Consider the following 16935-nt stretch of genomic DNA (forward strand, 5'->3'; position numbering starts at 1 on the left):
CAAAGCCCTGAGGGTATGTCGATTAAAATAGAAATGGTGCCATGGTCGAGGCAGAAGGATGCAGGTGTGACCTGAACATCTGCTCGGAGCCACACACCTCATCCCTAAACCCTCTCTCTCTCTGCATAAACCCTGGCACTCTGTCCTCTAGGCCTCGTCCTGCGCATGGCAGGGGCACGGTGTGAATCTGGGCCTGTCGTGCCTATGTGCTCAATGTTTGAACAGACAATAGACGATAGGCAATGTGCTAGGTGTGTTCGGTGTCCTTAGCCCCCGTTCCCACTCACCAGTCTGCTCCTTGCTGCCCTGGTTGAAGTCACGGGTCATAGAAAGTTACAGTGAGGGAAAAAAGTATTTGATCCCCTGCTGATTTTGTACGTTTGCCCACTGACAAAGAAATGATCAGTCTATAATTTTAATGGTAGGTTAATTTGAACAGTGAGAGACAGAATAACAACAACAAAAATCCAGAAAAATAAATGATTTTTAAATTTTTTATTATCTGCATTTAAATGAGGGAAATAAGTATTTGACCCCTCTGCAAAACATGACTTAGCACTTGGTAGCAAAACCCTTGTTGGCAATCACATAGGTCAGACGTTTCTTGTAGTTGGCCACCAGGTTTGCACACATCTCAGGAGGGATTTTGTCCCACTCCTCTTTGCAGATCTTCTCCAAGTCATTAAGGTTTCGAGGCTGACGTTTGGCAACTCGAACCTTCAGCTCCCTCCACAGATTTTCTATGGGATTAAGGTCTGGAGACTGGCTAGGCCACTCCAGGACCTTAATGTGCTTCTTCTTGAGCCACTCCTTTGTTGCCTTGGCCGTGTGTTTTGGGTCATTTTCATGCTGGAATACCCATCCGCAAGCCCTTTTCAATGCCTTGGCTGAGGGAAGGAGGTTCTCACCCAAGATTTGATGGTACATGGCCCCGTCCATCGTCCCTTTGATGCGATGAAGTTGTCCTGTCCCCTTAGCAGAAAAACACTCCCAAAGCATTATGTTTCCACCTCCATGTTTGACGGTGGGGATGGTGTTCCTGGGGTCATGGGCATCATTCCTCCTCCTCCAAACACGGTGAGTTGAGTTGATGCCAAAGAGCTCCATTTTGGTCTCATCTGACCACAACACTTTCACCCAGTTGTCCTCTGAATCATTCAGATGTTCATTGGCAAACTTCAGACGGGCATGTATATGTGCTTTCTTGAGCAGGGGGACCTTAAGGGCGCTGCAGGATTTCAGTCCTTCACGGCGTAGTGTGTTACCAATTGTTTTCTTGGGGACTATTGTCCCAGCTGCCTTGAGATCATTGACAAGATCCTCCCATGTAATTCTGGGCTGATTCCTCACTGTTCTCATGATCAATGCAACTCCACGAGGTGAGATCTTGCATGGAGCCCCAGGCCGAGGGAGATTGACAGTTCTTTTGTGTTTCTTCCATTTGCGAATAATCGCACCAACTGTTGTCACCTTTTCACCAAGCTGTTTGGCGATGGTCTTGTAGCCCATTCCAGCCTTGTGTAGGTCTACAATCTTGTCCCTGACATTCTTGGAGAGCTCTTTGGTCTTGGCCATGGTGGAGAGTTTGGAATCTGATTGATTGATTGCTTCTGTGGACAGGTGTCTCCCTTTAAGAGTGTGCTCCTAATCTCAGCTCGTTACCTGTATAAAAGACACCTGGGAGCCAGAAATCTTTCTGTTTGAGTGGGGGTCAAATACTTATTTCCCTCATTAAAATGCAAATCAATTTATAACATTTTTGACATGTGTTTTTCTGGATTATTTTGTTGTTATTCTGTCTCTCACTGTTCAAATAAACCTACCATTAAAATTATAGACCGATCATGTCTTTGTCAGTGGGCAAACGTAAAAAATCAGCAGGGGATCAAATAATTTTTTCCCTCACTGTAATACAGGACAGTCATCAGTATCCTTGGTGGTGTTCCAGGGCTCTTTTTTTAAAATCAAGTCACACAAATCAGTATATCTCTTAACACCTGGAAAAGCATTTGTGTCAAGAACCACATTAATATCATACAGCAATTTTCAGAGATTTGCAATGAGACTGCAAATAAGATGATCTGGAACAGCATCCATATCTGTGACGATATGGTAAACCAACATAACAGCTGGTGTGGGATGGGAAAAGGCAGTATGACATTCGGGGAGCTCTCATATGCCTGACTATTTGCCAATGTGATCTCCTTGACTCACAAAGTTATGATGGATCAGAGCTAGTGGAATAGAGAAGGAATCACAAACAGTATGAATACACAACGTGTAAATGAGACAAACACTGTATGAAACGTGATTTTCTGGCGTAATAAACACAGTGAGACAACTATGAATCACTTGTTGCTTACAGTTTGCCATGCTATAGTTTGGAACACACTTCCCTCGTTTAACGTCCCTAATCTATTGATGGCAGAGCCAAGGGTACATCTGTATCTAATACGTTTGAGTGACAGATTTAATGAAATATTGTGTTATCAGATTTCATCCCTGACAGTCCCAGCATTCACCCTCAGATAACGACCAAGCTTTTAATCCATCTAAATTAACAGATTGTCACAAAATATTGAATCAATTAATTTGTGGCAGGAGGAAATCTCTGATGTGATCTAGAAATGATCTAAGTATGTGGGGTAAAAAGAGGTTGCCAACTTGCCATCACTTACAGATTGGGGGAAACCAGAACATGAGCTATCTTGTCTAGAGGATCGATGGTTAGCTTGAGATTCACATAGAGTTTGTAAGCATATTAGTAAACCATCCTCCCTCAAATGAAGAATACTAAACATCTGATGAAATAAGTTCTGAAAAATAATTGCAGAATACAGTTTTTTCTTGATTTAGCCACAATAGATTTTTTCTTAAATAAATAACTTCTTTTTTGTAAAGACATTTTTTGAAACATAAGACATACCCTAGTTTCCAATGTCATTGAATAAACATCATCAACCACCGATTCGCTGGACACACAGTCAGTCAAGTCCTCCACTTCACATTCATAGTCCTCATAACTAATATCCAATAATGTCCCTTTTGTAATTTCATCAGTTCATCTCATTATGAAAAAAATGTTAGATCTGGGTCTCTTGTACATTGTCTTTCGAACTGGCCCGGATTAACAAAGGTTCGTGCGCCGAGCTGTGTATGGAGTTGATAGTGGAGACGTGGTTGTACGCAGACTTATAGGTGTTGTAGTGATTCAGGTGCTCATGCTCCAGCGGGGGCAGAGTCAGGTGGCCCTCCATGGCCGGCCCGCTTGTCACACAGTCCTCGTCTACGTTGATGATCTCGATGGTGCGCTGTGGCGCATGGTGGTTCTGCTGGTGGTGCTGCTTCCTCATCTTGTAGAAGATGATTAGCATAACGGCGGCCATGAGGGTGATGGCCACGAAGCAGCCGATGATGATCTTGGTGGTCTTCATCACCTCATCCAGGCCGGTCATGGAGCTGTCGTTCAGGTCCGTGACAGGGATAGTAAAGGTCTTCTCTGTGGCCTGGGTGGAGAGGGGCGTCCGGGCCGTTGTGGTGGTGGTGGAGGTGGACGACACAGTCTCCCAGGATCCGGCGGAGGGGGTGGGGCCCACCTTCTGCCACACGGTGGAGCGCCCCTCGTCGTGCACTGGCTCGATGGTCTCCACTGTCACTGTGGTAAAGTAGCTGAGGACGTTCTCTGTGGAAGACACGTTGAGAGTGGCAGATGCTGTGGTATTGCCTGCTGAGTTGCTTACCATGCAGGTGTAGGTTCCCGTGTCCTGCATGGTGACATTGGTGAAGTTCAGCGTGCCGTCGTTGAGCACAGAAATGCGGATCTTGTACGCACCGTGGGTCATGATGGAGCCATTGGGCGTAATCCAACTGACTGAGGTCAGAGAACTGGCCCTGCACTTCAGCTCTGCAGCCATACCCTCTGTCACGTTCAGGTCCGCTGGTGGCTCCACAATAACAGGTGCATAACAGTGGAAATAGTTCTGGTCCAGCTCACCTATGTAGCGTCCCTTGTGGCTGGCTGGGGAACTGCAGCGGGCGCAGCAGCTGGTGTTGGCCGGAACCATCTCTTTGAGCCACCAGCTGAGCCACAGGATGTCACAGTTGCAGTTCCAGGGGTTGTGATGGAGGTGGACTCTCTCCAGGTGGTGCAGGGGGGTGAAGAGATCATGGGGCAGCAGGGTGAGGTTGTTGTGGGCCAGGTTGAGCTCCACCAGCGACTGCAGGTCGTCAAAGGAGTTCCTTTCAATGGTTTTGATCTGGGCATGCATCATCCACAGCTTCTGCAGGTGGATCAACCCTTTGAAGGAGCCAGGTCTGATGACCGTCAGCTGGTTCCCTGACATCTCTAGCTCATCCAGCTTGACCAGTGGGATGAGGTTGGGGATCTCCTTCAGATTGCACATGCCCAGGTTCAGGTAGCGCAGGTTGCCGAGGCCCTCGAAAGCCCCCTCTGAGATATACGAGAGGCGTTTGAGTTCCCCTAAATCCAGCCTCCGTAGCGAGGGCACCCTGTTGAACGCATACGAGGGAATACTCTCGATGGGGTTGTTCCTTAGCCACAGCTCCTTGAGCTTGGAGAGGTACTCGAAGGCCCCATTGGGGATTGTGGTGAGGCGGTTGTCAAACAGCTCCAGGGTGTTGAGACTGGCCAGGCCGTTGAAGGCCCCAATCTCAATGTTTCGAATGTGGTTCTTGCTCAGCTGCAGGATCTCCAGGTGCCGCAGGTGCTTGAAGCTGTCCACCTTGATCACCTGGATGAGGTTCTCCTGCAGGTTCAGGTAGCGTGTGTTGGTGGAGATGCCGTCGGGGACCTCACGGAGCCCCCGCCGCGTGCAGATCACCTTGCTGAACTGGTTGCTGCAGGAGCAGACAGAGGGGCAGGTCTGAGCGCGCACCAGGCCCGCCACCGCCAGGAGCTGGAGGGCTAGGAGCAGCACAAACAAAGGGTCGGACAGGGCCCGGTTCCACCTAGGACCTCTCATCGTCTGCTGCTGCCGAGAAGAGGTCATCTTGCTCAACATTCATAATTCATTGGCTGGGTCGTCCACTTTTTGGGAAGAGGCGGTGTGGAGCTGGCTGAAACGAGAAAAGAACAGAGAGAGGAAGGATGGGTTAAAAGGGAGGAATGTAAATGCAAGCCCATCATGTATTATAATATGTTTACAAGATATAAATATCACATGTACATTGGTTTTTAAGTGATGACATATTCACTGTAGCCTGTTAATGTGTTTCTTGTGCAAGGAGACATTACAAGGATAAACTGTACATAATCTGTCTGAAAAAGAGGCTTCAGAAATCAATAGATACACACACACACACACACACACACACACACACACACACACACACACACACACACACACACACACACACACACACACACACACACACACACACACACACACACACACACCCCTCCAACACACTCACTTATTAACACCCACTGTGTGCCACAATATAAATAAGTGATGACCTTGGCAGTGTGTTTTATATCTGTTTCTGTTTCTGAGTGTGTCGCCCCCTGCACTCTCAATCTTAGTCACATAAAACAAAATCACAATATTGCCTCCAACTTCTGTGCTGTATCTCTCCAGTGGTGGGGAGGAGTGGGGGCAGGCATAGTCATGTCTGAGGCTGTGGTGTGAATTATATTTCAGACTGGGGGGGACATAAATAACAGGAAACTTGCCACCCACCAGTCCTTCAATCAAGCCGCCATATCAGGAAATTTCTGATTACATCTTGTAGTGATGCTCAGACGTATGTGGGGCACAAAGATAACAGGGAATGATGATCTGTCTGTATCATATGTCATGCTGTTAGGGGATGTGTGCGCTGTACTATGCTGTAGAACCCTTTGAAGAACCATTTTTGGAATCCAGGTAGAACCTATTTGGTTCCAGGTATGATCCTTTTTGGTTCCATGTAGAACCTTTTCAACAGAGGGTAGTAGATGGAACCCAAAAGGGTTCGACCTGGAACCCAAAAGGGTTTGACCTGGAACCAAAAAGAGTTCTCATATGGGGACAGCCAAAGAACCATCCTGGAACCCTTTTTTCTAAGCGTGTACTTCAATGACACTTGACTTCAGTGGTGCAGCCTACAGCATTTTTGAGGGAGCCACACTAGTGCACTGGAAGAATCAAATCAAATCAAATTGTATTTGTCACAGGTGTAGACGTTACCATGAAATTCTAACTTACAAGCCCTTAACCAACAATGCAGTTCAATAAATACAGTTAAGAATATATTTACTCAATAAACTACTGTAAAAATAAGTAACACAAAAAAGTACCACAATAAAATAACAATAACGGGGCTATATACAGTCTATAAATTAACAATAATGAGGCTATATACAGTCTATGACTTGGGTGACTGGAGTCTTTGACAATTCCTTGGGCCTTCCTCTGACACACCTAGTATATAGGTCCTGGATGGCAGGAAGCTTGGCCCCAGTGATGTACTGGACCGTACGCACTATCCTCTGTAGCTCCTTACGGTCGTATGCCGAGCAGTTGCCATGCCAGGCGGTGATGCACCCGGTCAGGATGCTCTCAATGGTGGAGCTGTAGAACTTTTGAGGATCTGGGGACCCATGCCAAATTTTTTCAGTCTCCTGAGGGAGAACCATGATAGTTTGAACCATGATAGTTTGCTGGTGATGTGGACACCAAGGAACCTGAAGCTCTCGACCCGCTCCACTACAGCCCCATCGATGTTAATGGGGGCCTGTTCGGCCCTCCTTTTCCTGTAGTCCATGATCAGCTCTTTTGTCTTGCTCACATTGAGGTGGAGGTTGTTGTCCTGGCACCACACTGCCAGGTCTCTGACCTCCTCCCTATAGGCTGTCTCATCGTTGTCGGTGAACAGGCAAAACACTGTTGTGTCGTCAGCAAACTTAATGATGGTCTTGGAGTCGTGCTTGGCCACACAGTCATGTGTGAACAGGGAGTACGGGGGGGGACGGACGACTAAGCACGCGCCCCTGCGGGGAAACAATACTGAGGATCAGCGTGGCAGATGTGTTGCGACTACCCTTACCACCTTGGGTTGGCCCATCAGGAAGTTCCGGATCCAGTTGCAGAGGGAGGTGTTTAGTCCCAGGGTTCTTAGTTTAGTGATGAGCTTTGTGGGCACTATGGTGTGGAACGCTGAGCTGAAGTCAATAAACAGCATTCTCACATACAGTTGAAGTCAGAACTTTACATACACCTTTTCCAAATACATTTAAACTCAGTTTTCACAATTCCTGACATTTAATCCTAGTAAAATTTCCCTGTCTTAGGTCAGTTAGGATCACCACTTTATTTTAAGAATGTGAAATGTCAGAATAATAGTAGCAATAATGATTTATTTCAGCTTTTATTTCTTTCATCACATTCACAGTGGGTCAGAAGTTTACATACACTCAATTAGTATTTGGTAGCATTGCCTTTAAATTGTTTAACTTGGGTCAAACGTTTCGTGTAGCCTTCCACAAGCCTCCCACAATTGTCCCATTCCTCCTGACAGAGCTGGTGTAACAGTGTCAGGTTTGTAGGCCTCCTTGCTCGCACATGCTTTTTCAGTTCTGCCCACAACTTTTCTATAGGATTGAGGTTGGGGCTTTGTGATGGCCACTCCAATAGCTTGACTTTCTTGTCCTTAAGCCATTTTGCCACAACTTTGGAAGTATGCGTGGGGTCAATATCCATTTGGAAGACCCATTTGCGACCAAGCTTTAAATTCCTGCCTGATGTCTTGAAATGTTGCTTCAATATATCCACATAATTTTCCTTTCCTCATGATTCCATCTATTTTGAAAAGTGCACCAGTTCCTCCTGCAGCAAAGCACCCCCACAACACGATGCAAACCGTAGTCTTGCTTTTTTTTATGGCGGTTTTGGAGCAGTGGCTTTTTCCTTGCTGAGCAGCCTTTCAGGTAATGTCGATATAGGACTCATTTTACTTTTGTACCTTCCTCCAGCATCTTCACAAGGTCCTTTGCTGTTGTTCTGGGATTGATTTGCACTTTTCGCACCAAAGTACGTTCATCTCTAGGAGACAGAACGCGTCTCCTTCCTGAGTGGTATGATGGCTGCATGGTCCCATGGTGTTTATACTTGCATACTATTGTTTGTACAGATTAATGTGGTACCTTCAGGCATTTGGAAATTGCTCCCAAGGATGAACCAGACTTGTGGAGGTCTACAATTGTTTTTCTGCGGTCTTGGCTCATTTCTTTGTATTTTCCCATGATCTCAAGCAAAGAGGCAGTGAGTTTGAAGGTAGGCCTTGAAATACATCCACAGGTACACCTCCAATTGACTCAAATGATGTCAATTAGCCTATCAGAAGCTTTTATAGCCACAACATCATTTTCTGGAATTTTCCAAGCTGTTTAAAGGCACAGTCAACTTAGTGTATGTCAACTTCTGACCCACTGGAATTGTGAAACAGTGAATTTTAAGTGAAATAATCTGTCTGTAAACAATTGTTGGAAAAATTACTTGTGTCATGCACAAAGTAGATGTCCTAACCGACTTGCCAAAACTATAGTTTTTTAACAAGAAATGTGTGGAGTGGTTGAAAAACGAGTTTTAATGACTCTAACCTAAGTGTATGTAAACTTTCGAATTCAACTGTAAATATGTTCAATAACCTTCAGCAAGTGAATGTGTAATTACACATTCCTGGTTCCAATTGCGTAATAACTGATTTCACAACAACCCTATTACCATGTAATTAGCCTACAACCTTTGTAACGACTATGTTGTTGTAACATAGTAATAGTGGCAACTTAATATAAAGTGTTACCAAATCTAATGATTCATAAATAATAATCTGTTATATTAGCAATATTATATAATCTCCAGGTTCATCTGCTGTAAATAGTTGGTGTCTAGTAAAGTATTGTCCAATGAAAACAGCAAACATTCCCATAAACCTGTTTGGGAAAGTAATCCCTCTTTCAGACATACAGAATTATAGTAACATCAAACAATATTTACAACAGAACACAATATTGTTATTTCAGGGAATAACATGACTCGATCCAGTGCAGCATAAGCATTCCATATTGTGAACTAGATTTGAGGATATAAATCAGATGGATTGTTGCCCCAATGGTAGCAGGGGGTGTGAGTAAATTACATTTCCTATTGAGTCACTGGACAGTGAGTCACTTCGTTATTTTAATTCAGAATCAGGGGAGAAATAAGGAGAGGAGGAGAGGAAAGAAACCACTAAAAAGATTGATGTCTGACACGTATTTTCTCTCCTCTCTGACTTTGAGGAGGCGGTAAGTTATATAACCATAGTCTCTACTGGTGAATCAAATAAAATACAAGTATAATGTGTACACTGGTTTGCGAAAGTATTCACCACCCTTGGCATTTTTCATATTTTGTTGCCTTTCAACCTGTAATTAAAATAGATTTTTGGGAGGTTTGCATGTATCATTTGATTTAAACAACATGCCTACCACTTTGAAGATGCAAACTATTTTCTATTGTGAAACAAACAAGAAATAAGACAGAAAAACAGAAAACTTGAGCGTGCATAACTATTCACCCCCCCAAGTCAATACTGTGTTAAGCCAAATTTTGCAGCATTTACAGCTGCAATTCTCTTGGGATATGTCTCTATAAGCTTGGCACATCTCGCCACTGCGATTTCTACCTATTCTTCAAGGCAAAACTGCTCCAGCTCCTTCAAGTTGGATGGGTTCGGCTGGTGTACAGCAATCTTAAAGTCATTCCACAGATTGTCAATTGGATTGAGGATTGTTTCCTCTAGCATCTTCACAAGGTCCTTTGCTGAACGTGTCTCCTTCCTGAGAGGTATGACGGCTGCGTGGTCCCATGGTGTTTATACTTGCGTACTATTGTTTGTAAAGATGAACGTGGTACCTTCAGGCGTTTGGAAATTGCTCCCAAGGTTGAACCAGACTTGTGGAGGTCTACAATTGTTTTAAGATGTGTCGGCATCGATTAATTGTCTCTGGCCCACTCCCAGTTAGGGGGAGTGATGAGCTCTACAGCAGAGTCTCACAACTCAATCGCTGGTTGAAAACTGTTTTCTGCCCCTCCCAAAAGATAGAATTTGTAGATAATTGGCCCTCTTTCTGGGACTCATCCACAAACAGGACCAAGCCTGGCCTGTTGAGGAGTGACGGACTCCATCCTAGCTGGAGGGGTGCTCTCATCTTATCTACGAACATAGACAGGGCTCTAACTCCTCTAGCTCCACAATGAAATAGGGTGCAGGCCAGGCAGCAGGCTGTTAGCCAGCCTGCCAGCTTAGTGGAGTCTGCCACTAGCACAGTCAGCGTAGTCAGCTCAGCTTTCCCCATTGAGACCGTGTCTGTGCCTCGATCTAGGTTGGGCAAAATTAAAAATGGCGGTGTTCGCTTTAGCAATCTCACTAGTATAAAGACCTCCTCCATTCCTGCCATTATTGAAAGAGATTGTGATACCTCACATCTCAAAATTGGGTTACTTAATGTTAGATCCCTCACTTCCAAGGCAGTTATAGTCAATGAACTAATCACTGATAATAATCTTGATGTGATTGGCCTGACTGAAACATGGCTTAAGCCTGATGAATTTACTGTGTTAAATGAGGCCTCACCCCCTGGTTACACTAGTGACCATACCCCCCGTGCATCCGGCAAAGGCGGAGGTGTTGCTAACATTTACGATAGCAAATTTCAATTTACAAAAAAAATAACAATGATGTTTTCGTCTTTTGAGCTTCTAGTCATGAAATCTATGCAGCCTACTCACTCACTTTTTATAGCTACTGTTTACAGGTCTCCTGGGCCATATGCAGTGTTCCTCACTGAGTTCCCTGAATTCCTATCGGATCTTGTAGTCATAGCAGATAATATTCTAATTTTTGGTGACTTTAACATTCACATGGAAAAGTCCACAGACCCACTCCAAAAGGCTTTCGGAGCCATCATCGACTCAGTGGGTTTTGTCCAACATGTCTCTGGACCTACTCACTGCCACAGTCATACTCTGGACCTAGTTTTGTCCCATGGAATAAATGTTGTGGATCTTAATGTTTTTCCTCATAATCCTGGACTATCGGACCACCATTTTATTACGTTTGCAATCGCAACAAATAATCTGCTCAGACCCCAACCAAGGAGCATTAAAAGTCGTGCTATAAATTCTCAGACAACCCAAAGATTCCTTGATGCCCTTCCAGACTCCCTCTGACTACCCAAGGACGTCAGAGGACAAAAATCAGTTAACCACCTAACTGAGGAACTCAATTTAACCTTGCGCAATACCCTAGATGCAGTTGCACCCCTAAAAACTAAAAACATCTGTCATAAGAAACTAGCTCCCTGGTATACAGAAAATACACGAGCTCTGAAGCAAGCTTCCAGAAAATTGGAACGGAAATGGCGCCACACCAAACTGGAAGTCTTCCGACTAGCTTGGAAAGACAGTACCGTGCAGTATCGAAGAGCCCTCACTGCTGCTCGATCATCCAATTTTTCCAACTTAATTGAGGAAAATAAGAACAATCCGAAATGTCTTTTTGATACTGTCGCAAAGCTAACTAAAAAGCAGCCTTCGCAAATGGAGGATGGCTTTCACTTCAGCTGTAATAAATTTATGAACTTCTTTGAGGAAAAGATCATGATCATTAGAAAGCAAATTACAGACTCCTCTTTAAATCTGGGTATCCCTCCAAAGCTCCATTATCCTGAGTCTACACAACTCTGCCAGGACCTAGGATCAAGGGAGATACTAAAGTGTTTTAGTACTATATCTCTTGACACAATGATGAAAATAATCATGGCCTCCAAACCCTCAAGCTGCATACTGGACCCTATTCCAACTAAACTACTGAAAGAGCTGCTTCCTGTGCTTGGCCCTCCTATGTTGAACATAATAAACGGCTCTCTATCCACCGGATGTGTACCAAGCTCACTAAAAGTGGCAGTAATAAAGCCTCTCTTGAAAAAGCCGAATCTTGATCCAGAAATTATAAAAAACTATCGGCCTATATCGAATCTTCCATTCCTCTCAAAATTTTTTGAAAAAGCTGTTGCACAGCAACTCACTGCCTTCCTGAAGACAAACAATGTATACGAAACGCTTCAGCCTGGTTTTAGACCCCATCATAGCACTGAGACTGCACTTGTGAAGGTGGTAAATGACCTTTTAATGACGTCAGACCGAGGCTCTGCATCTGTCCTCGTGCTCCTAGATCTTAGTGCCGCTTTTGATACCATCGATCACCACATTCTTTTGGAGAGATTGGAAACCCAAATTGGTCTACATGGACAAGTTCTGGCCTGGTTTAGATCTTATCTGTCGGAAAGATATCAGTTTGTCTCTGTGAATGGTTTGTCCTCTGACAAATCAATTGTACATTTCGGTGTTCCTCAAGGTTCCGTTTTAGGACCACTATTGTTTTCACTATATATTTTACCTCTTGGGGATGTCATTCGAAAACATAATGTTAAATTTCACTGCTATGCGGACGACACACAGCTGTACATTTCAATGAAACATGGTGAAGCCCCAAAATTGCCCTCGCTAGAAGCCTGTGTTTCAGACATAAAGAAGTGGATGGCTGCAAACTTTCTACTTTTAAACTCGGACAAAACAGAGATGCTTGTTCTAGGTCCCAAGAAACAAAGAGATCTTCTGTTGAATCTGACAATTAATCTGGATGGTTGTACAGTCGTCTCAAATAAAATTGTGAAGGACCTCGGCGTTACTCTGGACCCTGATCTCTCTTTTGAAGAACATATCAAGACTGTTTCAAGGACAGCTTTTTTCCATCTACGTAACATTGCAAAAATCAGAAACTTTCTGTCCAAAAATGACGCAGAAAAATTAATCCATGCTTTTGTTACTTCTAGGCTGGACTACTACAATGCTCTACTTTCCGGCTACCCGGATAAAGCACTAAATAAACTTCAGTTAGTGCTAAATACGGCTGCAAGAATCCTGACTAGAACCAAAAAATTTGATCATATTACTCCAGTGCTAGCCTCCCTACACTGGCTTCCTGTTAAGGCAAGGGCTGATTTCAAGGTTTTACTGCTAACCTACAAAGCATTACATGGGCTTGCTCCTACCTATGTTTCCGATTTGGTCCTGCCGTACATACCTACACGTACGCTACGGTCACAAGACGCAGGCCTCCTAATTGTCCCTAGAATTTCTAAGCAAACGGCTGGAGGTAGGGCTTTCTCCTATAGAGCTCCATTTTTATGGAATGGTCTGCCTACCAATGTGAGAGACGCAGACTCAGTCTCAACCTTTAAGTCTTTACTGAAGACTTATCTCTTCAGTAGGTCCTATGATTAAGTATAGTCTGGCCCAGGAGTGTGAAGGTGAACGGAAAGGCTGGAGCAACGAACTGCCCTTGCTGTCTCTGCCTTGCCGGTTCCCCTCTTTCCACTGGGATTCTCTGCCTCTAACCCTTTTACAGGGGCTGAGTCACTGGCTTACTGGTGTTCTTCATGCCGTCCATGGGAGGGGTGCGTCACTTGAGTGGGTTGAGTCACTGACGTGGTCTTCCTGTCTGGGTTGGCGCCCCCCCCTTGGGTTGTGCCATGGCGGAGATCGTTGTGGGCTATACTCGGCCTTGTCTTAGGACGGTAAGTTGGTGGTTGGAGACATCCCTCTAGTGGTGTGGGGGCTGTGCTTTGGCAAAGTGGGTGGGGTTATATCCTGCCTGTTTGGCCCTGTCCGGGGGTATCATCTTGTCTCAGCCTCCAGTATTTATGATGCAGTAGTTTATGTGTCGGGGGGCTAGCGTCAGTCTGTTACATCTGGAGTATTTCTCTTGTCTTATCCGGTATCCTGTGTGAATTTAAATATGCTCTCTCTAATTCTCTCTTTCTCTCTTTCTGTCTTTCTCTCGGAGGACCTGAGCCCTAGGACCATGCCTCAGGACTACCTGGTACGATGACTCCTTGCTGTCCCCAGTCCACCTGGCCGTGCTGCTGCTCCAGTTTCAACTGTTCTGCCTGCGGCTATGGAACCCTGACCTGTTCACCGGACGTGCTTGTTGCACCCTCGACAACTACTATGATTATTATTATTTGACCATGCTGGTCATTTATGAACATTTTAACATTTTAACATCTTGACCATGTTCTGTTATAATATCCACCCTGCACAGCCAGAAGAGGACTGGCCACCCCTCATAGCCTGGTTCCTCTCTAGGTTTCTTCCTAGGCTTTGGCCTTTCTAGGGAGTTTTTCCTAGGGAGTTTTTCCTAGCCACCGTGCTTCTTTCACATGCTTTGCTTGCTGTTTGGGGTTTTAGGCTGGGTTTCTGTACAGCACTTTGAGATATCAGCTGATGTACGAAGGGCTATATAAAAATACATTTGTTTGTTTGTTTGTTTGTTCTGAGGTCTTGGCTAATTTCTTTTGATTTTCCCATGATGTCAAACAAAGAGGCACTGACTTTGAAGGTAGGCCTTGAAATACATCCACAGGTACACCTCCAATTGACTCAAATTATGTCAATAGCCAATCAGAAGCTTCTAAAGCCACGACATCATTTTCTGCAATTTTCCAAGCTGTTTAAAGGCACAGTCAACTTAGTGTATGTAAACTTCTGACACAGTGGAATTGTGATACAGTGAATTATAAGTGAAATAATCTGTAAACAATTGTTGGAAAAATGACTTGTGTCATGCACAAAGTAGATGTCCTAACCGACTTGCCAAAAATATAGTTTGTTAACAAGAAAACTGTAGGTGTTCCTTTTGTCCAAATCAATTGAATCAAATTTTATTTGTCACGTGCCGAATACAAAAGGTGTAGACCTTACAGTGAAATGCTAACTTACCAATAGTGCAAAAAAGGTATTAGGTGAACAAGAGGCAGGTAAAGAAATAAAACAACAGTAAAAAGACAGGCTATATACAGTCGAGAGGCTATAAAAGTAGCGAGGCTACATACAGACACCGGTTAGTCAGGCTGATTGAGGTCGTATGTACAGTACATGTAGATAGGGTTAAAGTGACTATGCATATATGATGAGCAGAGAGTAGCATTAGCGTAAAAGAGGGGGTTGGCGGGTGGTGGGTGAGACACAATGCAGATAGCCCGGTTAGCCAATGTGCGGGAGCACTGGTTGGTCGGCCAAATTGAGGTAGTATGTACATGAATGTATAGTTAAAGTGGCTCTGCATATATGATAAACAGAGAGTAGCAGCAGCATAAAAAGAGGGGTTGGTGGGCACACAATGCAAATAGTCCGGGTAGCCATTTGATTACCTGTTCAGGAGTCTTATGGCTTGGGGGTAAAAACTGTTGAGAAGCCTTTTTGTCCTAGACTTGTCACTCCGGTACCGCTTGCCATGCGGTAGTAGAGAGAACAGTCTATGACGGGTGGCTGTGGTCTCTGACAATTTTTTGGGCCTTCCTCTGACACCACCTGGTCTAGAGCTCCTGGATGGCAGCCAGCTTAGCCCCAGTGATGTACTGGGCCGTACGCACTACCCTCTGTAGTGCCTTGCAGTCAGAGGCCGAACAATTGCCATACCAGGCAGTGATGCAACCAGTCAGGATGCTCTCGATATTGCAGCTGTAGAACCTTTTGAGGATCTCAGGACCCATGCCAAATCTTTTTAATTTTCTGAGGGGGAATAGGCTTTGTCGTGCCCTCTTCTCGACTGTCTTGGTGTGTTTGGACCATTCTAGTTTGTTGTTGATGTGGACACCAAGGAACTTGAAGCTCTCAACCTGCTCCACTAGAGCCCCGTCGATGAGAATGGGGGCGTGCTCGGTCCTCCTTTTCCTGTAGTCCACAATCATCTCCTTAATCTTGGTTACGTTGAGGGATAGGTTGTTATTCTGGCACTACCCGGCCAGGTCTCTGACCTCCTCCCTATAGGCTGTCTCGTCGTTGTCGGTGATCAGGCCTACCACTGTTGTGCCGTCTGCAAATTTAATGATGGTGTTGGAGTTGTGCCTGGCCATGCAGTTGTGGGTGAACAGGGAGTACAGGAAGGGGACTGAGTACGCACCCCTGGGGAGCTCCAGTGTTGAGGATCAGCGTGGCAGATGTGTTGCTACTTACCCTCACCACCTGGGGGTGGCCCGTCAAGAAGTCCAGGATCCAGTTGCAGAGGGAGGTGTTTAGTCCCCGGATCCTTAGCTTAGTGATGAGCTTTGAGGGCACTATGATGTTGAATGCTGAGCTTTAGTCAATGAATAGCATTCTCACATCAGTGTTTATTTTTTCTTGGTGGGAAAGGGCAGTGTGGAGTGCAATAGAGATCGCATCATCTGTGGATCTGTTTGGGTGGTGTGCGGGTCTAGGTCTAGGATTTCTGGGATGATGGTGTTGATGTGAGCCATTACCAACCTTTCAAAGCACTTCATGGCTACGGATGTGAGTGCTACGGGTCTGTAGTCATTTAGGCAGGTTTCCTTTGTGTTCTTGGGCACATGGGACTATGGTGGTCTGCTTGAACCACGTTGGTATTACAGACTCAATCAGGGACATGTTGAAAATGTCAGTGAAGACACCTGCCAGTTGGTCTGCACATGCCCAGAGCACACATCCTGGTAATCCGTCTGGCCCCGGAGCCTTGTGTATGTTGACCTGTTTAAAGGGCTTACTCATGTCGGCTACGGAGAGCGTGATCACACAGTCGTCCGGAACAGCTGATGCTCTCATGCATGCCTCTGTGTTGCTTGCCTTGAAGTGAGCATAGAAGTGATTTAGCTCATCTGGTAGGTTGGTGTCACTGGGCAGCTCGCGGCTGTGCTTCCCTTTATAGTCTGTAATAGTTTTTAAACCCTGCCACGTAAGACGAGCGACGGAGCCGGTGTAGTATGATTCCATCTTAGCCCTGTTTTGACGCTTTGCCTGTTTGATGGTTCATCGCAAGGCATAGCTGAATTTCTTGTAAGCTTCTGGGTTAGAATCCCGCACCTTGAAAGCGGCA

The 16935-nt window shown here is 45.1% G+C and overlaps 1 protein-coding gene across 1 annotated transcript in view; it reads right to left on the reverse strand.

The window, feature by feature from the left end:
* Positions 1-1780: 1780 nt before the first annotated feature.
* The window catches only part of LOC106573348 (leucine-rich repeat-containing protein 4C), a 180749-nt gene continuing 165594 nt past the window's right edge, over positions 1781-16935 (reverse strand). Inside the window, exon 3 of the mRNA XM_014148319.2 lies at positions 1781-5076. Within this exon, the coding sequence (XP_014003794.1) occupies positions 3084-5021 (1938 nt within the window). The 5' untranslated portion in view covers positions 5022-5076 and the 3' untranslated portion in view covers positions 1781-3083. The remainder of the gene's footprint in view (positions 5077-16935) is intronic.

This window comes from Salmo salar, chromosome ssa16 (genome assembly GCF_905237065.1).
Source record: "Salmo salar chromosome ssa16, Ssal_v3.1, whole genome shotgun sequence".
In the NCBI taxonomy this organism is placed as follows: domain Eukaryota; kingdom Metazoa; phylum Chordata; class Actinopteri; order Salmoniformes; family Salmonidae; genus Salmo; species Salmo salar.